The 24,173-nt window shown below is 46.9% G+C and overlaps 1 protein-coding gene across 1 annotated transcript; it reads left to right on the forward strand.

Annotated features, from left to right (window-relative positions):
• Positions 1-973: 973 nt before the first annotated feature.
• TGFBI (transforming growth factor beta induced) lies at positions 974-23,406 on the forward strand. The gene is made up of 17 exons (XM_033072808.1): positions 974-1,083; positions 5,601-5,699; positions 12,177-12,241; positions 13,242-13,399; positions 14,339-14,503; positions 15,175-15,321; positions 16,019-16,160; positions 16,718-16,930; positions 17,069-17,206; positions 17,447-17,592; positions 17,758-17,894; positions 18,380-18,510; positions 20,750-20,874; positions 21,758-21,860; positions 22,059-22,138; positions 22,501-22,525; positions 22,695-23,406. The coding sequence occupies exons 1-17, from the start codon at positions 974-976 to the stop codon at positions 22,748-22,750; spliced, it is 2,040 nt and encodes a 679-aa protein (XP_032928699.1). The 3' UTR covers positions 22,751-23,406.
• Positions 23,407-24,173: the final 767 nt, after the last annotated feature.

The following is a 24,173-nucleotide window of genomic DNA, read 5'->3' on the forward strand; positions in this document are numbered from 1 at the left end:
ACTGAGCACCCCCAACTTCCTCGGCCTAAGAGCTCCTGCTTTCATTTAGTTTGGTATAAAAGCAACAAGAAACCTCTTGCCGAGGGTGACCCCTGCCAGCGCTGTAAGTGGCTGGGAGTGGGTCGACAGCAGGGGGGACTGAGGGGACCTGGGGAGGCAGCACGGGTGACATTCCAGCGGTGACATTCCCGCGGTGACATTCCTGCGGTGACATTCCCGCGGCGTGGGCAGGGTTGGGCTGAAGCCAGGAGAGCCCCCGGGCAGGGGGATCACGAAGGGGCAGTGCCACCACCCGCTCTGAGTCCTGATGGGGGGAGGATGGAGGGGAAAAGTGCGGATGAATAAGAAATTGAAGATGAAACGCTGGTCTGGAAAGGGGGATATAAAACATCCCTGTCTGCTTCCCTGCCTCGGCACGGCGAGTCTCCGGGACACGAACGGAGCGACGTGTGTAAAGGTAGAGGGAGGGAGGGAGAGAGGGAGGGATGGATGGATGGATGGATGGATGGATGGATAGATGGATGGATGGATGGATGGATGGATAGATGGATGGATGGATGGATGGATGATGGATGGACGGATGGATGGATGATGGATGGATGGATGGATGGATGGATGGATGGAAGGAGGGAGGGATGGAGGAATGGATGGAGGGATGGAGGGATGGAGGGAGGGATGGAGGGAGGGAGGGAGGGAGGGAGGGAGGGAGGGAGGGAGGGACGGAGGGATGGAGGGAGGGATGGATGGAGGGGGATGGATGGATACTCCACACGGGGGGCGGCCCCTGTCCCGTCCCGTCCCCTCCCCTCCCCTCCTCCCCTCCCGCCGGGCCGGGCCGGGCGGCTCCGCTCCCCCCGCGGGGCCGCTCCCGCTCCCGCCCCCTCTCCGCCGCCGCATTTAACGGGGCTCGCTGCCGCCAGCCTGTCCCGTCCCGTCCCGTCCTGTCCCGGCGGTCCCGTGGCGCTGCCCGGCCATGGCGCGCCCGCTGCCGCTGCTGCTGCTGGCGCTCGGGCTCGCCGCCGCCGCCAAGTCCCCGTACCAGCAGGTCCTGCAGCACAGCCGGCTCCGCGGCCGGCAGCACGGGTAAGCGCCGGCCCGGGGGGCACGGAGCGGGGGCTAACCTCTTCGGAACCCTTTTTTCCCCTGCGCTTGCCCGAGTCCCGAAGGGAGCGCATCCCGCGGGGGACGCGTCCGGCGCGGTCCCGCCCGTCCCGCGCAGCCCTCGGGCTCTTTGTGCGGACCCGGGGGCGGCGCCGAGCCGGGGCCGTGCGGGGAGCGCTCGGTAACCCTGCCCCGGGGAGCGCTCGGTAACCCCTGCCCCGGGGAGCGCTCGGTAACCCCTGCCCCGGGGGAGCGCTCGGTAACCCCGGCCCCGGGGAGCTCTCGGTAACCCTGCCCCGGGGAGCGCTCGGTGCCCGCTGCCCCCGGGGGAGCTCTCGGTGCCCGCTGCCCCCGGGGGAGCTCTCGGTGCCCGCTGCCCCGGGGAACTCTCGGTGCCCGCTGCCCCGGGGAACTCTCGGTGCCCGCTGCCCCCGGGGGAGCTCTCGATGCCCGCTGCCCCCGGGGGAGCTCTCGGTGCCCGCTGCTTTCAGTTCTTTCTCTTTCATCCCTTGGTAACTTTTTCTTTCGATAACTTTTCCACCTTTCCATCGCGAAGCTTAGTGTTGCGCGCGTCAGTTCAAACCCTTTAATGCTTCTTTATCAGTTTATCCCTGTTAAGGAAAGAGGGCATAAAAATCCCTAGATTTTGAGCCATTAACGGTTTTTGTGGAAAGAATTCTAATTTTTATGAATCTGTTGGAAAAAAACCGAAACCCTTCAGTGTCTCTGTGGAGTCAGCACTAACTTACTCTTTGACTGGAAACCCCAGTTAGTCTTGGAAGTTTTCTTAACAAAAATCAGTTACTTACTCATAAACCTTACAAGATAAGGCCCATGGAAAAATGCATGTAGACCTCTCTTGCTTGACACACAGCCTGTTATAGAGTGAGTGCTTTGAGTTTTCATTAATAGGCAGAAAACTAACCCAATGTTAATAGTAGTTCCCACTGTCTTAAAAGTTTATTAGGAATAGTGAAAGAATGACAGACCTTTCAGCTGGCTTCCATCTCTCAGCATGGTGACAGTGATTGAGTTGAAGCTTCTGTTTAAGTGGATTGCTGGAAGCAGGGTCATGAAATGCTTTAAATAAAAAAAACAACAAAACCAAAAAAATACCACAAAAAACTCCCAAGATTTAAATATTGCAATTTGATACATTCTCTGGCGGGGATCTAGGTTAGAATTTCTGACAAGGGATATGTTGTTTGTGTGTCTGATCAGGGACACAATTCAATAGGCAAATTCTGAGCTGATATCAATTTGTAATAGGTCAATAGTGCTAGAATTGCAGTGATTTATGTAGAAATGCAGTGTGATCACCTCTGTGTGATGTGAAACTAAGTAAATAGTTCTGCAGACAGCCCTGAGATTGAAGGTTGCTCAGGCTGAATAAGAGCAGTCCTGGTGTGAAGCAGTGCACTTATCTCTGCAGAGAGAAACTTGTTACGTTACTCCCTGCACAATTAACAGAGGCACTGGGTAAGATGTGGCTGTGGTGTACTCTGGTACTGAGATCTTTGGGACACACAAGGAACTGGAATGCCAGAAGTTCCATCTGAGTTGGTACAAACCCAGTGTAGCTGACCACAGCTCTTTGCTCACTGCTCCCATTCTGATGGAGAGAGTGATTTATACCAAGCTAACTTTTGAAACATACATGGAATTTTGAGCATTGATTAACGATATGCCAAAGAGATACAGCAGCACAAAACCAGCCAAAACCATCGTGGATGTGGGGCATGTTGTGTTGCTTGCAGAAGCCAGCTCCAGAGGGATGTACAACCAGACTGCCACCCTTTGCTGTGAGCATCCCCCACACCATCAATGCCCCTATTGAGCAGAGAGCGAGTTGGGAGGCAGAGCTTGGCTCTACAGCAAAACTTGTATGTCTTAATTAACTTTTTTAAAAATGAACCAGCTCAAGTCAGTGAGAGGACCTGAAAAGTGCCTAAGGAACATTAACATTTGAAGATGAAAACATAGGAGTGCTTTTCCCAAACCCACCCAGCTCTGTGGGCACAACGTGATGCTGGGGAGCGCCATGGCCATAGGCACTGCAGGTGTCTGGGGCTGTGCATTGTCCTGCTTTTCTCAGCCCCTTCCCAAGGGCAGCCCCTGTCCCAGCAGCTCCCAGCTGCTGCTGCCAAGCAAAAGGCTTTGGCTGAAGGGGAACAATAGGCAGTTTTATCCTGGAGTCAGTGCGGCTGGCTGGGAACGGCATGGCAGAGGTGATGAACTCCAAGGAGGAGAGGGAAGAGTGTTGACAAATTAATTTTAAGCCAGACCGGGCAAGGAACCAGAACATGCAATGCGGGGAGCCGCTACTACAGCGTGCCTGCGGGAATCGTCGATAACACAGTCCCGAGCAGGGATTTTTCCGCACTGAGGAAATACTGAAAAGAAGTTTTCCCCCAGTCAGCGAGGGAGGAGCAGCCCCACAGAGCTGCAGTCCCAGGCAGGGAGGAGGGAGCAAGGCAGTTAAATGCTGTCCTGGAGGCACAAGGGTTTTCTTGGCAGGCTGCTCCTGGGGATGCGGGGGAAGTGATCAAACAAGTCCTTCAGTAGCCAGGCTTGTCAAGATGAATATTAGAGGGATTGTCCACTGCCGTCAGCCAGATGCTAAAATCAAGGCAAGGTTTGGAATTTCGACGTAATTGGAACCATATTTCTGCCACGGCAGGGCCGGGTGGCCAAGGTGGGCTGAGTCAGAGAGCACAGACGTCTCTGTAAGTGATGATTTGGCTTGGAAGTTGCTGAGTCTGGGCCAGTTTGCACCAGCTGAAAGTTTGGCTTTGTGATTTCTAACTTTTTTTCCAGTAGGTTTAGCTCCTTGTTCCCTGCCTTATATACAGAAACTGAATGAAATCCTTTCATGAAGAAACAAACCACCATTCCTGGATGTGGCAGTAATGAGGGGAACGATGAGCTGAGTCTCCCCCAGTCCCCCAGGTCCCCTCTGTCCCCTCGGGGCAGGATGAAGGTGCCTGGGACACGAAGGGTGGGATGCAGCCTCCGCACCAACAAAGGCTCATTGAAGGCGCGCCAGGCTCCCGCGGAGGCTGGCACTGGAGTCAGCCAGCGTATAGGAGATGCTCAGGTTAATTCATGCTAATGATGGCAGGCTGGCCCGTTCTGGGATGCCGCTGAAAAGCAAGCACGGCCGCAGGAGGACTTGCTGCTTGGGCTGCAAACTCTGCTTTTGTTCCTTTTGGGGGGCAAGCGGGCAGTGCCTCGGTCAAGCACAGCAGGACACAGGCTGCTGCCTGTTCTCCTGAGCACATCAACAAGACCTTCACAAGAGCATCTCCAGGCCCCATTCGGAGTTTGGTTTGTGCAAATGAAAAATCTGCCTCGGATAGCACAGAGCACTTCTGACAGGCTGAAGTGATGATTTATGTGTTTTGCTTAATTATTTGTTTTCCCTTCATCTGCTTGGCAGCCAATGCTGTGCATATTCTTGGTGATGCTGCTGCAACTGGGACATGGTGATGGTGTTGGGAATCCAGCCTCAGCTGGGCTAAGCATCCTCAGCTTGCTTGAACATTTGCTATACTTCTAGTCAAGCCCATAGGCAGTTGATGGCCCTGCAACCCAGATCCATAAATCAGATCTTTTGTGCTGACCATGTTTTGCCTACACATGTGGCCAGGGCTGCTGGCCACAAACCACAGAGATGGTGAGCCAGGCAGAGCAGGCAAATGCTGTGTTGGCCAAACCAGCAGCAAGGAAACTCCCAGCTCCAGCTTGACCACATCTCTGCTCGTGGTGATACCACTTCTTAGAAATCTGCAGGGCTGCAGTCAGCTCTCAGCAAGGTTACTCACACATGGAACTCCAACCACCAGGATTTTGGCTGAGCAGATGTTCTTGGTATCTTATGGGGTGATACAGCCCCTCTTGATCTGTGCTGTTATATCTGGTGTGTTGAAACAGAGGAGGGCAGTGCCACTGCTCCTTTTCCCCTCACTCAACTTAGCATCCATATCCAGAATTTGCTGAGTATCATACAGCCAGAGTTCTGGGTTTGGTGCAAGTCTGTAGGCTGATAAATATGTCTTATCTTTTTTATATCCTAGACAATAAAATTATGGTTTCTTTTGCAAGGATTTGTATTATTGCATAACTTTCTTGGGTTTTAGCTGAGTTTTGAATTTTAAGTAGCTGTTCACCACGGAAATTCTGACCAAAGTATTTTTACTTGATTCCTTTATATTTTGGTGAAAGGTGGAACATGGAAAAAAGTCAAGAATTTCCACTCAGTGAAGAAAGAGATGCTCTGGCAGAGTCAAGAGAGATCTCTTTTACTGCTTCCTCCACTTCATGGTAGTCATTGTAGGCCTAAATTGAGCAAGCTGACTTGCAGCTCTCAAGGTTTCCTCCCATGCCAGCCCAGCAGGGCTTTTCAGGCACTGTCAGGTGGGGTCTGGCTCCGTGTTGGGCGTCAGCATTGGAAGGAGGGAGGCTTACAGGACCCTCTTCTGCTCTGTTGTTCCCTGCAGCCCCAATGTGTGCGCAGTGCAGAAGCTGATCGGCACCAACAGGAAATATTTCACCAACTGCAAGCAGTGGTACCAGAGGAAGATCTGCGGGAAGTCCACGTAAGTCCCCGAGTGTCAGGCAGGGTCCCCAGGTCACCGTTGTGGAGGTGGGTGCTGGGGGCAGAAGCAGACAGAGATGTGGGATGTCAGAGCCCATGGTGTGCCTGTCATGTGTGTCTGTGTTAAAAATTGTTTTATCTTTTTACCCCCTAAGAGATATTTGTTTTGCTAAAACACTTTGATATTAAGAATGAAAAGTGCCATGTAAATATAAACCCTGATGTTTTATTCTAATTGCATTTCTATATATACTTATATAGCTCTCTGTGCTGTAATGAAGTGTGTGCCAGATGTTTTCTAGCACTGTCTGTCTCCATGATAGGATCAATGCTGCTTAGATTTAAGAAATAAAAAAGGGGGGGAAAAGGCAGCCCAGAGCTGATGGATATTGGAGAGAATGTAAAATTCATCTCCATCTGTTTGCTTTGGAAGGGAAAACAAATAAAAGGAAAGAGGTGTCAGCTTTAGCCAACACTCTCTGACTCCACCAGGAAAGTTAATCAGACTTGCAGGCCAATTCCACGTCTAAAACTGCAAACAATAATAGTCAAGTAGCTGTTGCATGAAGAATCTGTGTGAGCAGCCTTGGGACATTCTTTTGGAAGATGCAGTCAGCAGATAATTAAGGCTATGCATGCTTGACTATCTGCCAGGCTGTAGATCAGGAGCAGAGAATCTTTTTTCCTTGCTCTAGTCCAGACTGGGCTTTTAGACACCCTTGCTGTCCCATAGCATGGACCATCACATCACCTGGGGCAGTGCAAATTTTCCCTGAGCAATTGTGGCAGTGGGATCAGAGCTGTGGGCCAGGTCTCATCCTGGATCTGCAGGGTCAAGAACAGAGAGAAGAAAATAATTTCATTTGTTTCCCTTATGGCTCAGTATAAATTGTAATTAGATCTATACCAACATGCTGATTTTCACTGCAGATTTGGGTTGCCATTGTTGGTTTAGCTGTGACACCTGGCTGTCAGGATTCATGTGTGGTGTTGGTGTGGGGAGGGAAGCAAACCAGGAGTCATGGCTGTGAACAACTTCTGGCCTTTCATTGTACTTCACATGAATTTGCCCTAAGGAGGATAATTCTGTACTTGGGAGGATGTATTGCTGGCTGTACCATGTAGTGTGCATGTACCACTGTTTTCCTTATGTCCAATTGTCTTTACAGAGGGAAAAAAAAGGAGAGGCAATATTGTAAAAGCAAGCAACCAGACTGACACCCCACCCCACCCCCCCCCCTTAATTCTACAAACAAAATACTGGGAAACTTAACTTGGGTGATTAGAGTTCAGGCTGTCATCTTGGCTGAATAATGGCACTTCTTGACATCAGATGGACAAGTTTATGGCACAGCAATATGGTCTCATCAATGCCTTTTCTGATTACAGAGTAGCTTAGTATGTCTCCAAAGAAAACACGACTCAGCTGTGGATATGGGAGAGTTTTTGCTGCTGTGGTCACTGAAAGGCAAAGCAGTCCAGCCGTGGATTTCTTTAGCTCTGAAAGAAGTGAGGAACTAAACTTATGTAAACCAGGAGTGCAGCTGTATTTGGCACAGACAAACTCATCCACTTATCTCGAGGAGGAGGTGGAATAACTGGCATCTGGCAGTATTTCATAGTTTCATTTGAGGAGATGAGGTGATCTCTTCTACCTCATTTTCTCTGCTTTTACCCAAGTGTCTCGCCCAGTGATGCATCACTGAGAGAAAAGCACAAACTATTAACCTGCCTGTTAACCTATGAGGTAATCTTTCCATTATCCACAGAAGTTGCTCACTATTCTTTGCTTTAGATCCTCTCCACAATGGGTGTTATTGTCTTCTCTCCCAGTCATTCCTGAGCCTGGGCCCTGCTTTCTCCCTTAGCAGTGCTGGTGCAGAACAAAAGACACGTGCCTTGACTCAGATTTTCCAGGAGACCCTGGGACAGCTCTGATTACAAATGTTTGCTTGTGATGGCTCTCACTGGATGTGGTGTGCCTGGCATATGGAAGCAATCAGGAATCGTTTGGGCTATAAAGGACAAGATGCATTATGCTGTAGCAGTCAGATTCTTACAGCAGTGTCAGGGGTCTGATGCTGTGGTGTGCTCAGGTATCAGAGCCCTGGAGATCAGGCTGGCACAGCTGATGGTGCTCAGCATGAACCTCCAAACTGGCTTCTCCTGTTGGACTGAGCTGGTCCATTACAGGTTTTGAGAATACCCTTAAGTCCTAGGAAAAAATCAGGATTTGGCACATTTGTCATTGTTGGGTGGATGTGGCCTTTGCTTGGGCTCTGTAGTCAGCAGTCCTCTCCTAAAGCTGTGTGGTGGATGCCCTCCACCAGCCCTGGGGGGATGGTGGAACTGCATAAGCATGGCCATTTTCTCTTGCTCCTGAAAGGTTTTTCCACCTGAGGACAGGAGTCGTGGGGAGGAGATGCTTGACCCCTCTCATCTACTTCACATTTGACCTGGCTATTTTCCTCTCATTTTGCTTAAAGGGTCAGTGGTGCCACAAGCTGTATGTTGCAGGTGAAAATGCCTGGCTCTAGCACAATGGTTTTGACTGCCTTGGTTTCTTTCCTTTTCCTGCTCTGAGCACTGTTTCAAACAGGCAGTGGGGAGGGAGATCAGTGAAGGAGCAGGAACTGCAGAGGAGCAAAGCTGAGCTCCTGCAGGGCTGGCTCAGAGCAGAGAAATTCATCCCTCAGCAAGGAAGGCAGAAAAGTTGCTGCAAGCCTGTAGCATAACTTCAGTCCTTGTGGAATGACCACATCCTGCATCAGGAGGCTTAGAGTGAGCGGAGCAGCAAGGAAATCCAGCCTGAAAAGCACAGATGTGCTGGGTCTGGGTTCTTGACTGTGTGTCTCCCCTCTGGGCTGTCTCAGTCACCTGGGGAGCAGCAGGTGCCATGCTGAGCTCCTCCGTGGCTGCTGGCAGGAACACAGAGGTTACACCTCAGTGGGGACACTCTGGGGCTTTGGAGATTTGGTGCTTGGGAGGCATCTCCTGGCCCACAGGGGTGGAGTGACTCCACTGGGGCTGTCTGTGCACAATGGAAATTTTAACTCACGCATCAGAAGACGAATCCTACCTCTATCTGCTTTTTTATAAAATTTGTTTTTCTCTGTTCAAGTATTGACTCCCACAGTTCCAGAGAAATTAGGTAGGATTTATGTAGAGTTTTTATCATTGCTGATGAAGTGAGATAAGATAGTTGGCAAGAAGTCTGACACTGCTTTGATTTCAAGGAGCACTGAGACAAAAATATTTTGGTAATTAGGTAACTTTCCACTGTTGGTTATTCCAAAGAAATAGTTTATTCAGTTATTTTGCATGTGTATTTTATATTTTTCTCCTTCCCTTGTGCACTGGACTCATTCTTCCAGAACTGGGGTTGCAATGGAACTCATTCCCACACACTGTTTTGTTTTGAGAATGGAAAGACAACTCATAAATTTAGATTTTAGTTATTTTTTGGGGAATAACCCATTAATAGCTTTCTCTTCCCCCCCCTTTTAAATTAACTTTTTTTCGTGTGTGATGTACTTTCTTCAGTTTAGAAAAAAATTATTGGCTCTTATTTTACAAAAACAAAACATATGGGCTTTATTACAGGAAATTATTACAAATGGGTCTTTTTTCACTAATACATGCCTAAGCTTATTTTCATTACCTTGAAAAATGCACTTAAAATTTAATTTCAGCTCCTAAGAATGCAACAGCAGTGGAACAATGACTAATAAAAACCTAAACTAAAGGAGCTTACTTCTGCAGGAGACACGGATAGACATTAAAGAAATAGTGTTTCAAAACCAGAGGTTAAGAAACTGTGGATTTGACTTGAAATTGCTCAATGAGGAGGTCAGGAAATTGTGGTCAAGGCGTTGCAGAGTGGATGACAAATACCCTGTGTGTGAGGGCAGCGCTACTCTAACCCAACCGCTGGCATCCGCTGTGTCCCGGTGCATGGAGAGCCAGGGATGGACTGGGCAATTCCAAAAGCTTTTGTGCAGAGCCCACAATGTGCAGCAGTAGCTGGGAGGTGCTCAAGGGAAGTACCCCTCTCTGGGCAGCAGACTGTGGCTCTGACCCAGCTGGAGCAGGATCTGACAAGAGCAGCCTCCCTCCCTCCCTCCCTCCCTCCCCCATGGATGTGTAGAGCACAGTGCTCAGATGCAGAGCATTCTTCAGCCACAGCTCTGCTGCTCCTCTCCAAGGGCTGGAGGTGGCTGCAGGACCAGCTGGGGACATGTCCTGGGCCACCCCTGAGCAGCCCCTTGAATAGTGCCTTCGGGTGGGCTGGATGGTCTTTTGTTTCCACCTGGTCCACCATTTGGGATGCCAAATGCATGAAGCTGAAGCTGTGTTTTATAACCCTCATCTCTGGCTCCTTGTAGGTGCCAACCCTTGGCTGAGCACTTGTGTTCACCTGGCCCTTTCAGCAGTTTGCTTGGAATGGTGATGTGCCAGACACATACCAGGTGGTGCTGAAGGCCACCTTCAGTGGGAGAGTGAGACACGGGACTTGAGGCAGTCCCTGCCCAAGTGGAGCCAGCCCTGTTTCTGCCTTGGTGCTTCTTACTTTGATCTGCCCTTCCTGCTGGAGATGCCCACAAACTCAGTGAAAAGCAGGAGGTGCAGTCATGGAATCAGAAAATAGTTTGGCTGGGAAGGGACTTTAAGCACCATCCAATTCCACCCCCTGCCATGGCCAGGGACACCTTCCACTTGACCACTTCCACCTTCCACTGGACCAGGTGCCTGCATCCCTTCCCAGTGCCCACCCCCCTGGCAGGACCTTGGGGGGTGGGCAGGGGCAGCTCTGAGCAGTGTGCCACAGGCTGTGTCCTGCCTCTTTGCAGCAGCTCATTCATCTCCAATTGATCTATAAGGCTTTCAAAGCCTTTCCTCAGCACTTTGGAATGATTTCTCTTTAATCAGCTCTTCATCTTTGATTACAGGTTTGAACCAAGGCAACTGTCTAGACTGGATTTAGTTTCTAGGGTGAAAAAAAGAAAAATTGGAGGTAGGGGGAGGGAAGTGGTGGGGGAAGAAAGCGTGTGTTTCCAATGAACACGAGACGGGGGTCTGGGAAAGCAGAGCAGCAGGGTGTTAAGATCTCCAGTAGTCAAAGGAAGGGATTGCTTTAGGCAAACTCTTTCCCACATGGAATATATAATGTCTAGACAATCAGTCTGGGTTTGCTTTGTAATTCTCTTAGGAAACCATGACAGAGAATTTATTTGCTTCTGTCACAGAAAAGCAGGTATTTGTTTCACTTTCTGGCTCTTAATTACCCTGAAGAATTCCCTATTAAACCCCAGGCATTTCCACTGTTTGTTAACAGTTTTAAAATGATGACAAATATCTGAAGCTGGAGGATTTTCCTCTCCCTTTGAGTGAGTGTGCTGACCCTTGGCAATACAGCATCCTACTTGTTTCAAATGCAACTGGGAGCACGAGGAAATGCTCGTCCTTGGGAGGAATACCTATTCCCTGGCTCTCTCAGCCCATCAATCAGGTGGCCCTGTTACTTTCACACCAAGCACAGAGCAATAGGTGATAGAACCCCCCCGGAAAATAGACAGGCAACTTTTAGATTGATTTTTTTTCCCCTTTTCCTTTTGTTTTTTTCTTCTCCCTCTAATATCACGACACGTTCCCGCAAATGGCCACCTTTGAGAATCAGATGATTGCATCCCATTGAGCTGCAGATGATGGATGCAGCTTTCAGGCAGCTCTTTAGGGTCTGCAAATCAACAGGACAGCCTGGGATGGTGCCTCTGACCCCTTTGGTTTTACTGGGGGAAGTGCTGCCAGTCAAAAGGAAGAGCTGCTTTGAGGGTGCTCACAGGGGCACAGAAGTGCTGTGGTGCTGCCTGGGGTGCCTGTGGGTGCACATCCCACCCCTGGTGAAGTTCCTCCTTGCAGGGCTTTTCCCAAGTCCTTGTGCCAATGCACATAGCTGAGAACAGTGTTCTCCCTTCCCTCCAGGCGTGTCTTGTGGGTTTTACCATAAGCAAATAATTTCTGGTGGTGACAAAACCAGGGTGAAATGAGAAGGAAACCCTTGACTGGTTTGGTCCAACAGCCATGGTGGAGTTGCAGGTGTTGTCTGAACAGTGAGGAGATGTGACAGCAGCAGTCAGCCGAGGAGATCCCCAAATCCCATGGGAAATGTGCCCAGATGAACCAGCTTGGAATTCTTGTTGGGACTGTAGAATCAGTTTCCATCCACTGTTTGCATAAAGTCTCTTGGAAAATGTGGTTTTGAAAAGAAATTGTGTCTGATTTTGTTCTGTGCGGAAATTGTCATCGTGCATCCCTGAAGGAGATAAAAGTGTGGTCAGTCTTTTGTTGAAGTCTGTATTTCTAATGAAGAGTCTGCTTGGAAACATCCCCAAATATGGATGGACCCAGAGTTGTAGCAAATAGAGAAAAAGCTGTAAGACACTGCTGGTTAATCTGCCATATCCATCTCTTATTCCAGAGTAATCAGTTATGAGTGCTGTCCTGGATATGAAAAAGTTCCTGGAGAAAAAGGCTGCCCAGCTGGTAAAAATATGTTTGACATTTTTTAGACTTCTTATAATTATACAGCTGCCTAGTAAAGGGAAATGTTATAAAATTGCTTAAAGTGGATTTGATTTTTGCAATTTATGCACAATATTGCCATGAACAAGTCAAAAATTGACTTGGTAGAGCAGCAGCCAAGGGTCAGATCAGCTCCAAAGCATGCTAAATGTTCCAGACAACTTAGAACCTTGGATGTAATTGAACTTAATCGAGCATGGGAAGGCCATAGGGAACTACTTATTCCAGAAAGTAATATATCTGTATTGGAAATTCAATGCAAAGAAATTATAGTGTAATCGAAAGCTCTGCCAATGTCTGCTCATTTTTATTTTCATAGATTCATGGAATGGTTTGGATTGGAAGGAACCTTAAAGATCATCTGGTTCCAGCCCCCTGCCATGGGCAGGGACACCTTCCTTTAGCCCAGGTTACTCCAAGCCCTGTTCAACCTGGCCTTGCCTTTTGGCAAGCACGGGGTTAGCAAAGTTTTATTTAGGAGAAAATACAGTTAATATTGGGAGGATTGGTGGGGAATAAACTGGGTTTATTGAAGAAAGCCATAATCTGCTTTTACTTTTGGAACACTTCCTTCCACAAAAATCTGATGCCTCAGAGTTGACCACATGGGCTGGTGCATGTGGTCAGTGGACACTGAGACCAGCAGTGTCCAACACCAAATCCCAAAAGCCTGAAAATAAACAGGATTGGGTGAAAGCAATCAATATCTTTGTTTGCATAAATCACATTTATATAAATCCAGACTAAGTCCATTCAAACTTGCAAGAATACAGTAGATTCTGGGTTACACTGCTGTAATTGAGGGTGAAGCTGTCAGGCTATGATTATTTATTATCTAATTATTGAACAGTCACCAATTCCCTGATGTGCTTCATTTCCACAGGCCTTCTTACCAGCTATGCTATAATTCACCCAGGAGGAGGAATAATGTTTTTAGGAACTTAACCTTCTCTTCTTTCAGCTCTGCCACTTTCCAACATCTATGAAACCCTGGGAGTGGTTGGGTCTGCCACGACGCAGCTCTACTCTGACCGCTCCAACCTAAGGCCAGAAATCGAAGGACCCGGAAGTTTTACAATTTTTGCTCCCAGTAATGAGGCCTGGGCATCCTTGTCTGCTGTAAGATAATTCCTCTGCTTTCTCCTCATTTTCTGATTTTCCCTAGTAGAGATCCAGCTCTGCAGGGGACTGGAAGGATAGACATAGTACAGATAGAGGGAGGACTGTGGATTTTCAGGATGGTTATCACTGTACTGGTCCATCAGCTCCAGATCTTTGCTTCTGAAGGATCCCATCACCAGAGAGATGTGGATGTAAAAAATCCCCTCATTCAGTTTTCCCTGCTTGTTACCATTAGAGATTGAATTGAAACCTGCAGTAAGAAGCTCCCCATCCCTTACCAGTGTTCCTGTTGACCCTTACATCACCATTCTGGTTGTTCATAATTTGTACAAATAGCCAGTCCCAACTGGAGCCTCAGTAACTCCCACAGGAGTGTGTCCCATGCTCAGTTAGATGTACATTTCCTTTACATTCAAATTAATTTTCTCTTTCCATATCTTGTGATGTTTCCACTCCTGAAGTGGTCACTGCTGTCTTGCTGGTGCTCCCATCCCAGTCAAACATCCTTGTGAACAAGAACTGCTAGGGCTGGGAGGGGGGATATTTATGGGTCTCCCCACTGCCAAGCCTCTGCCACAAATGCCCCAGCAGAGCCTCTTGCAGGGGTATTGGGAAAGGTCTTTTAGTGCATTTGTCAGTGGTCCTTTTGCCTTACTGCTCATTTCAATGCATGATCCCACTCTGGAGCTGCAATCATCCCTTTGTGTACCAAGGACTGGGTGTCAGAGCTCTTTTGCTCTTGTAAGGGAAAAGATAAAGATTGAGAGAGTTAAAATCTTAGTTTACACAAATGGCATGAAGCTGAATGAATCACTTGACTATTCACGCCCACACCCTCACCTTGGGAGCACCCTGGGTGTAGCCAGACCTCCTGGTACTCTCTAACAGATGGCAAGTTGCACTCAGCACTGAAAAACTGACTTTTCTGATTTTCAGGAAACTCTGGATTCCTTAGTGAGTAACGTTAACATTGAACTGCTCAATGCCCTCCGCTACCACATGGTGGACAAACGGGTCCTCACAGATGATCTGAAACACGGGACCACGCTAAACTCCATGTACCAGAACCTGCCCATCCAGATCCACCACTATCCCAATGGGGTAAGGCATTCACAGAGTCACAGTGGCTCAGGCTGGAAGGGACCTGGGTCAGTGGGTCCCTGGTCCAACCTCCCTGCTCAAGCAGGGTCCTCCCACAGCACATGGCACATGTGTCCACATAGTTCTGGATATTTCCAGTGAGGGAGACCCCACACCCTCTCAGGGCAACTTGTTCCAGTGCATGGTCACCTGCAGTAAAGAAGTTCTTCCTCATATTAAACCTACCCACAGCAGGCTTTATTTTTTGGCTTCCTTGCAGCTCTTACACTGTCCTGTGACCTCCAGGTCTCTGTAATGCTTAGGTTGACAGATATTGATTTAAGATATATATTATGAAGGAGTTTGAAAAGAATATTTTTAAGCAGATGGTTTCCTCAGTGCTATTGCAGGGCAGTTGCCCACACTGATGTGTAACTCTTTGCCTGAGTATTGGTTCTGGCTTATTTCTTAGTCTTGAGGGTAGACAAAAACACTGAAGCTCTTTAAATATTTCAAACATTCTTGATAGAACATTGTCACTTTTGGTGTGTCTTTTAAGGAAATCAAATTTCTGCTCTTGTTGATTCAATGAAGTGCTCGCTGCATTTGAAATTGAAATAGAAAAGCAGCAGAGGCTGCTTTACCTTCTGATTTTAGTGCATGGAACAGCCCATAGGTCTTTCCCTCTGCAGATTGTGACTGTGAACTGTGCCAGGCTGTTGAAAGCCGACCACCATGCCACCAATGGAGTGGTTCATGTCATCGACAAAGTCATCGCCACCACCACCAACACCATCCAGCAGATCATTGAGACTGAGGACAGCCTGGAAACCCTTCGGGTGAGTCAACACACGGCTGCTCCAGCTCTCCTTAAAGACACTCAGTCATCCCACTCCCAGTGAATTGTCCTGAAGAGCTTTGCCGGTGTTCTGGGCTGTGACCCTGGAGCTGCTGATGAAATCCTTGTACCAATGTAGCTTCCTTTAGGAAGAGAAGTGTTTGCAATCACTGCAAGTAGGGTTTTATGGCAATAATTGTCGCCCTTCTATGGCTGCTCAGAAAAGAGAGAGACTGAGTCTGTCTCCTTACTCTTGTAGGGGACTCTTATCCTTTGGAGACATTAATTGTTCCAATTTGATGTGTCCTGATTTACTTGCCTTGATATTTGCTGAATTAAGAAAAAAGGACACAGGGGATTTGCAGTTAGCCAGCTGTGAGTTCTGATCTGGATTCACTGGAAGTACTGTGAGCCTTTCCAGGCATATCTTGGTATTCGAACTAGCTCTCAGTCTTGCCAAAACAAAAAAAAAAAAGGGCTCTTGTACTCAAATTTCTGGAACACCAGAGAACTATGGGGCTGGGTCAAATTTATAAAGGGACCAAACTGCTGAATAAAGCTATTCAGGATTTTTTGTAAATCCTATGAAATTATAAAAGCCTTAATAATTCTGGCCCTTAGTGTGTCCCTGGGCAAAGTTTCTGACGTTTGTATTCTGGCTGAATGTGGTTTTTCCCTCTCTCCTTATTTCTCTGAAGACTGCTGTGGCTGCATCTGACCTCAGCAGCTTGCTGGAAAGCGAAGGCCAGTACACACTCCTGGCTCCAACCAACGAAGCCTTTGAGAAGATCCCACGAGAAACACTGAACAGGATCCTGGGAGACCCAGAAGCCCTGAGGGGTAGGTGCTTGTTTGCTGGAGCCATTGAGAGTCTGAAGAGTATTTTTCAGGTCTTCTAAATTTTTTCTCAAGAGCAAGTCAACAGCTCCCTGATACACCCTGACAACAGCTGCAGTAAACAGATGTGACAGAGCCCATCTTCTGTAACTGGACAGCCCAGCTCCCTTTGGTTGTAGATGTATGGACATGACAGGAGTAGATCCAGATATAGATGAGGGAGCTGAAGTAGTCCCTTTTCTGAGTTTTCTTTTAGCAGTTTATGCAGTGGTGATTTCTATTGATCCAGAAAAATGCAAGAAAAGTAATATCTAGTCAATGGAGCGTCTCCTGGCAAATGAGTCAAGTACCCACGTGAAGCCTTTTGAAGTTGGCAAAAGTGGATTAAAAGTCACTCTTTTTAGGCATTTTATTTCACAGGCTGTGGAATTAAAATCAGCTCAATTTAAAATGACTGCATTTTATGGAGTACATCCTGACCATTGAACAGGATCCCTGAAAACTGCAATACGTTCATAGCTGGTCTTTGCAGCTCACTAAGACACTTTCCTCCCTCACAGACCTGCTGAACCATCACATCCTGAAGTCAGCCATGTGTGCTGAGGCCATCATTGCTGGCCTGACCATGGAGACTCTGGAAGGAACCACCTTGGATGTGGGCTGCAGTGGGGAAGAGCTGACCCTCAACGGGAAGCCCATCATTGCCAACAAGGATGTCCTGGCAACCAATGGTGTTGTACACTTTGTTAATGAGCTGCTGATCCCAGACTCAGGTACTGGTGCCTCTCTGCAGTATTCTCTCTCTTGCCTTTCTTTTGTCTGTTTTACCAAGGAAATCCTGGATTTAGAGGGCATAGTGATGAGTGGATAACCTTTAATGCAAGGTTACTGTGTGTTGATTTTCTTTTCAGCTAAGACTGTGTTTGAGTTGGCACAAGAATCTGAAGTTTCCAAGTCTACAGACCTTTTCAGACAAGCTGGTCTCAGTTCTCATCTAACTGGCAGTGAGCGAGTGACCCTCCTTGCCCCAGTGAATAATGTGTTCAAAGGTAAACCAGGGATTAAACCCCTTTCTTCCATCAGTTTGGGCCACAGATCTGCTTCAAACAGTCTTCAGCCAAATTTCAGTGCACAAATATGCAAATCCTCTCTCAAATGCCTCAAAGGCAGTGGCATCTAGGTTTACAATTTAAAACTGATGTGGGTAATGCTCTGTATTTGAATGATTTTTAATGTTTCAATAGCCATTTTAAATGAACCACTGGTTCTTTCCATGCTTTTTGCTGCAGATGGACTGCCTGTAATTGACAACAACATGAGAAACTTGCTTCTGAACCACATTGTTAAAGACCAGCTCTCCTCTAAATATCTGTATCATGGACAGAAGCTGCAGACTCTGGGGGACAAGGAACTGAGAGTTTTTGTGTACCGCAATGTGAGTCCTTCCCTTGTGCTGTGCTCCATGGGGCTGAGTGATGCTCAGTGGTCTAATGTTACAGCTATTGTGTAAAAAATGGAAACGAGCATTGTGGAAAGTATCAACATCTCTCTTTTGAAGCATATTCTAATGAAGTCTTCTTTTCTGTGATTGTGTTTGCAGAACCTTTGCATTGAAAATGCCTGCATTGCTGCCCATGACAAGAGGGGAAGGTTTGGGACACTCTTTAGTGTGGACAAAATGTTGACTCCACCGACTGGCTCAGTGATGGATGTTCTCAAGGCAGACCATCGCTTCAGGTGACCTTTCTGCTCTTCCCAACTGCAGTGAGAAGCTATTATGGGTCGTAGTCATGACAATGTATATGTTTTTTTTAGCATAGAAAGATTATTCAAAACCATGGTCTCTCTAAATTACAGGGAGTGAAACTTCAAATAACCCTCAATCAACTGTGAGCCAAGAGTAAGTGGTTCCCTTAATGCCATAAGAATCTGGCTCTAAAGTCATCTCTGCCCACCAGATCCACTGTAGCCAAACCTCTGTGACTCCCCATACCATCTGGTCCCCATGGAGTCAGCACTTCCAGGTTGCTTTACCATTTCTCAGATGTTCTGGTTGGACCTCACAGGCTCATTTCCTCCCTAATCACCATTTTGGTTATTTGATTTGCTGGATCTCAGCAGGATTTCACAATTATAACCTCCCAGTGCTCTCTTGAGCCCAGCACACAGTTGACCAAGGAGGTGGTTTGCAGTGAAGCATTTGATGTATGTTTCCTTTGCAGTACACTGGTGGCTGCAATCCAGTCTGCAGGTCTGACAGAGAACCTGAACAGGCCAGGAACCTTCACAGTGTTCGCTCCAACAAACGAAGCTTTCCGAGCCATGCCCCAGGGGGAGCTCAACAAACTGATGGGTGAGCATCTCCAGAACATTCAGGTGACGAGCTGCTGTGTGTGTGATACCAGGAGGAATGGCCAAGTTTCTCTGCTGTATCTCATTCTTTGGCTCTGTCTGTTGGAAGCATGAGCTTCCCACCCAACAGAGTTGTAGGAGCAGAAAGCTGAGGATGCACAGAGTGGCACTGAATCCACCAGTGGGGTTTATACTGCCTGTGTTCTTGGAGGACATGTTATAGTGTGTGTCACAAACTCACAGTGACTTTTAATTCAGCTGTGCTGGTGGTGTGAGATAACTCCCAGATATTTCTGAAAGAACCAAGGATGAAAGAAGTGAGAATGTGACTCTTGACAATACAGGATCAGGGTGTCTGCAGTAAGAGAAGACCTGATCCACATACAGCCTCAAGTTACCCTGTATGGAATTTAAGTAAGATAAGGCTGGGGCTGTTCCTCCTTCTCCATGTGCATGGACAAAGCAGGAGGTCCAGTCTAATCCTGGGAAGCCAACAATGTACCATTCTAGCTCAGAAGAAGACCAGTATCCTGAAAAGCCAAGGCATGCAGGCTGGATGTGGAAAAACACACGGGAATGTTTAATAACTCCCTTCTGGATAAGCAGCATGATCTTTTATTTTGTTCATGTTAAAAACTGGTTGTGGTTGGAAACAATGTCAGGTATTTGAATGTAATGTCTTCTTGTCATTAAAACCCGGCCAAACATTGACATTATAATTTGGGAAGCATTTGCCTATGGTAGCTGGTTATCCTTTTAAGTGCAGGGATGAAGAACCAGTAATAGGAGTCCAGTCTTACGCTTAATACATAAATATTTCAGAAGTGTTTTGCAACCATTGTAAATGGCTGCAGGAATGAAGATTCCCAGATGCAGACACTTCAGATGTTCTTTTCTCACACAAATATTTGGCTTATGTCTCTGATGAAGAAGTGGATTGTGCTGGTGAGGATGTGCAGAGTGAACTGTGGCCATGCTAGGAAAACCATAATGGAAAAAACTTGCATACAATCTTTGAAAGCATTGAAAGAAAAAGTCCCCTTTGCTGAGGGACCTGCTCTGTTGATGGAGGCCACCTTTGCACTAGCTGTCTGTGGGGCTTGTTAGTTGTCCTGTGTCCTCTGAAGGAGAAGATGGAGAAGATGCTACTGGCCTGTGCTGTCCACGTCACCACCTCTTCTGGAAAACAGTGTTGGGAAAGCACCTTATCTTCCTAAAATCTGTTTCAAACCACAACTGTATGAGTAGAGATTCAGTGAGGTGGTATCCGGGCATCAGTCCATGAGTATCACTTCTCCTGCACTTTTCCCCTTCCTACCCAGCTGTGAAAACTGTTGCCAAGTGACACTGGCCTTGGTGACATTTGAAAATGCCAGAATGCCCTATCTGCTTCCTTATTTCACATGGGTCTTTCCCCACCCCATCCCAGACTTCCTTGGGAAGTGAAAGCAGCAAGAGAAGCAGGTTCATTCCGAGAAGCAGGTTCTCACTTGGCACAGTGAGAGAATGAGGGATGAAAACCCAAGAAAGAGAGAATTCATATGTAGGACAGGCTTGGTAGGTACCAAGGTGGGACACTGGGAGAGCGTCCTTCAGGACTTGGGAACCTGACCTGCCCAGTCAGGAATGGCCTCAATGCCTTAACCAGGTCTTTCTGCCTGGTTTTCAGTTTTGGTTTGCTTTTTTTTATTTTACATTGTTTATTTGCACTTTCAGGAAATTACGGTGTTTTCCAAGTACAGTAATTTCACAACTATAAGGCGCACAGTATTATAAGGCGCACTTCTGGGTGTCGGCAAATTTCCGAACTTTTGCCGATATATAAGACGCACCGGACTGTAAGGCGCACTTTGTTTTTGCAGCGAGGATCCGCTGCCGGCTCTCCCCGCATGGTTGCTGGCTGAGGCTCCACTTCCACCTGGCAGCTGCGGGCCCGCCTGTACCTGGCAGCCACAGCACCATGGATCCCCGGGCCCCTGGGCCTGCCTGCACCCGGCAGCCGCGGCCCTGCCAGCTCCCCGCGCAGCTCGCGGCTCACACTTCTGGGTTGGCAAATTTCCGAACTTTGTCCATATATAAGGCGCACTGGACTATAAGGTGCACTTCCGGGTTCGGGCCAAAATTTTAGTCAAAAGAGTGCGCCTTATAGTCATGAAATTACTGTAATTCCATTCCAGCACGTGAAATACAGGAAGCAAGTGCTGACGCTGGTTTACAGATGTAAAGTTTTCTTCCCCCAGGTAATGCCAAGGAGCTTGCCAACATCCTCAAGTTCCACGTGGCTGACGAGATCCTGGTGAGCGGTGCGGTCAATGCCCTGGTGAGGCTGAAATCCATGCAGGGAGATAAACTGGAAGTCAGCATGGTGAGTCACCTCAGATGGGCTTCTGTGGTCAGTAGGGCTGTCCAGTGCTTGGCTGCCCATGCCATGGACCAAAGCATGTCTGTGCTCATTTGGATGGTGTGGAACATCTCCTGAATGTGTGCACCAATGTTTTCTGGGCTGTACTGGAGGGACTGTTGCCATGTGTTCAATTCAACAAGCTGGAAGAATTAAATGTGGCTTGCTTCAGCTTTCTCCCCAGAAGACCAGTTGTAAATGATTTTCAGGAGCTGCTATAAATGTAACTCTGAGTCATGGGGGGAAAAACATAAATAAATGAAATTAATAGCTTGTTCAGCTAGCATATTTTTTGTGTAATGCAAATGATCTCTGTATGGGCTCCCTTAGCACAGCAGAGTTTATTTAGAATATATAATTTCATTTCACAAACTCTACACTACATTAAGGGAATGTAGGATCCTCAGTTGAGGGGAAAAAAAATTCAGGAAATAAGCAATCATGGCCCACTCTATGCATAAGAAAACACAGGACAGAATGGAAGGGACAGTGTTTCCAGGTGCATTGAATTGGCCAACATGCATGCTGGACTCTTCCATGTCCAGTCCTGCTCTGCCCTCTCCTGATCCATCTCCACAGCCATACCCTTGGCAGGGATGTGCTCTGCTGCCATGGGATAGCACTCCCAGCCAGTTGCACCGAGGAAATCCCAGGCCTGCCAGCCATTCCAGAACAAACTGCTCAGGCTATAATTTGTCTTTATATTCTCCTTAATTTGCAAGAGGAATGAAAATGCCTTCAGCCATCCAGTAAATGAATGAATGCAAAGTGAGGGTCTTTTTAATAACATTGGAAGTGACAGAAGATTCTCATCTTCTACTCTTTCATTTTTTCTTTTACTGAACAGAAAAACAACGTAATACATATCAACAAGGAACCTGTTGCTGAAAGTGATATCATGGCCACAAATGGTGTCATTTATGCTGTGAATTCTGTCTTACAGCCACAGGGTAGGTCCATGGTGAGAAATGTCCAGAGCAAACTTATTACAGCACAACTGCTTTGGGAGGGATTGGGAACACAGGGCATTTGCTTCAGTATGGTGCGGGCTGATGAGTCAGTTGTGGGATTTTCAGCAGAAAATAGTGGAAGGAAGCAGCCTGCATGCTCTGATAAGTATTTCAATGCTCTCCATGTCCCATTCTTAGCTTCAAGACCACAAGAAAGAGGTGATGAGCCTGCAGATCCCGCATTAGAAATCTTCAAACAGGCATCTGCATTATCCAAGGTAAAAGGGAAAAATCTCCCACTGTAAAACTGCCAAAATCATATTTTGATAATGATGATTGGAAGATCATGTCACATTCATGGTTTGCAAGGAAAGTGAGTGTATGTGTTTGATGGAATGATCCAACCTCTCTTCTTGCATTATTTAATAATATAAGGAATAACAATACATTTTGCAACACAAAGCTTCACTTTGCAGCACACTGCCTGTAGCCTTGGCACGGTACAATTGTATATCAGCTTCCAATAACAGAGTCACTCATGCATAGTTTTTGGACACTAAGGAAAAACATATTGACACGTTCTTATGGCTGTTGGAGATTTGTTGCATTTATGCAAACCCTGTGTTTTCTTTCCATGCAGGTTTCTCAGAGGAATCCTCGACTAGGTAAAACAACTTCTCCAGCTCATTTCTAATTTCTATTGGGTCCCCCCGTCCCTTAAAGAGAGGGTTCTATTGTTTTCTTGCTCTAAGCAAGATGTAGCAGGACTGGGAGGAGAGGGGCAACGGGGATGGTTTGTGTCTGCCCCACCCAACTTGTTCTTCTCCTCGGCAGCACCCGTCTACTCGCGGATACTGGCGAGGATGAAGGAGAACTCGGGGGGATTCTGAGCCCATCGTGAGCAGCCACAAGTCAGTGCCTCCATCCCATCCACTCCAGCTGACAGCTGAAGAGAAGGACAGAACCGCTTTTAAAAACCAAATACCACCCTTAAATTTATTTTTGTTTGCAATGAAACTGATAGGAAAAATGAAAAGCCATATCTATGTATATATTTTAAGTTCATTTTTATCTGGTTTTGACTTTAAAATTCCCAGACCAAGGAAATGTTTTGAGGGTTTTTTTGTTTTGTTTAATTTTTTTTTGTTTCTTTTTAAAATAAAAGTTATTCACCAACTTCCAATTTTAAACATACCCTTGATAAGCACATCCAAGGGCCTTTTATTTTTTTAAACAAATATGTCCTTCCTTCTTCCCTTGGATTTTAAAAGTCTTCCATGAAATTCTGAATTGCAGGCTTTTAACAAAATTCTCTCTATTGACATAGAGAAAATTGCATAGTTATAAGCTATGGTTTGAAGTATTCTCTTTTTTTACCTGGGGTCTTTTTTTTTTTTTTTTTTATGCCTATGGGTTATAACTGTGCTGTATTTTGTTCATGAGATTTGAAAAGAGTTCTCCCTGGCTGAAGCCTTCCAGCAAATGTTTCATTTTAAATAATGGGGTTTTTTAATAAAAATTAAAAATAAAATGAAAAATATAAATAAGAAAAGTCATGACAGTGCTTGGTTGGGTTTGGGTTTGGTTTGAATTGCTTGGTGGCACCAGGTGGTCAAACCTGAGCACTGGGAAGGAGTGGAATCAGACTTTGCTGGATCAACATTAATAGGTCTAATAGTTACTGGAGTGGAATGACAAAGCATTTCTCCTCTCTGATCCTGGCCTGGCATAATTTTTTCCTGGTACTTTCATGAGCAGCCACTGTCACTCTCCAAGGCCATCCTGCTGGATGTTCAGCTGGCAGCTGGAGCTCAGTGCCACATTCCATGCTGCCAACAGCATTTACTCACCAGCATGGCTTTAGATTCACTCCATGGAGATTGTTACCTTGGTGAAACCCAGGATGAGGCAAGAAAGAGAAAGAGGATGTCAAGTGCAGATGACAAAAGACTCAGATTTGTTTTGGTTGCTGTGGCAGAGAAATACCCTGATAGTTCTCCTTCTATTACACTGAAATCCCACATGCTCAGGATCCTACAACCCGGGAAGCCATCACAGGTTCCTTTCCCACAGTCAGGATTTTGGTGTCTCCAGATTACAATTCATGGTGGAAACTCTTGAAAGTTCTTAATGCCCTCCCTTTCTCTGCTCCAAATTGATTCCTCACCCTCTGTGTTCAGGGAGGGATACACAGCTGGATTTGATCAGCAGCTGAGTTGTCTGAATTATCAGTAGGGACTGTATCCCTTGCTTTGATTCAGTGACACTGTGGGGATATTTTTCCCCATGGATTTGTCACTGTGCCTTATCCAG

This window comes from Catharus ustulatus, chromosome 15, assembly GCF_009819885.2.
Source record: "Catharus ustulatus isolate bCatUst1 chromosome 15, bCatUst1.pri.v2, whole genome shotgun sequence".
NCBI lineage: Eukaryota > Metazoa > Chordata > Aves > Passeriformes > Turdidae > Catharus > Catharus ustulatus.

What these genes read in the sequence shown, in the direction of transcription:
- TGFBI (XM_033072808.1), top strand. Translation starts at nt 974, where the DNA reads ATGGCGCGCCCGCTGCCGCTGCTGCTGCTGGCGCTCGGGCTCGCCGCC. An exon ending in AGACCCAGAAGCCCTGAGGG is followed by an intron (nt 16,161 to 16,717) that starts GTAGGTGCTTGT and finishes CCTCCCTCACAG; the next exon opens with ACCTGCTGAACCATCACATC. An exon ending in AGGCATCTGCATTATCCAAG is followed by an intron (nt 22,139 to 22,500) that starts GTAAAAGGGAAA and finishes CTTTCCATGCAG; the next exon opens with GTTTCTCAGAGGAATCCTCG.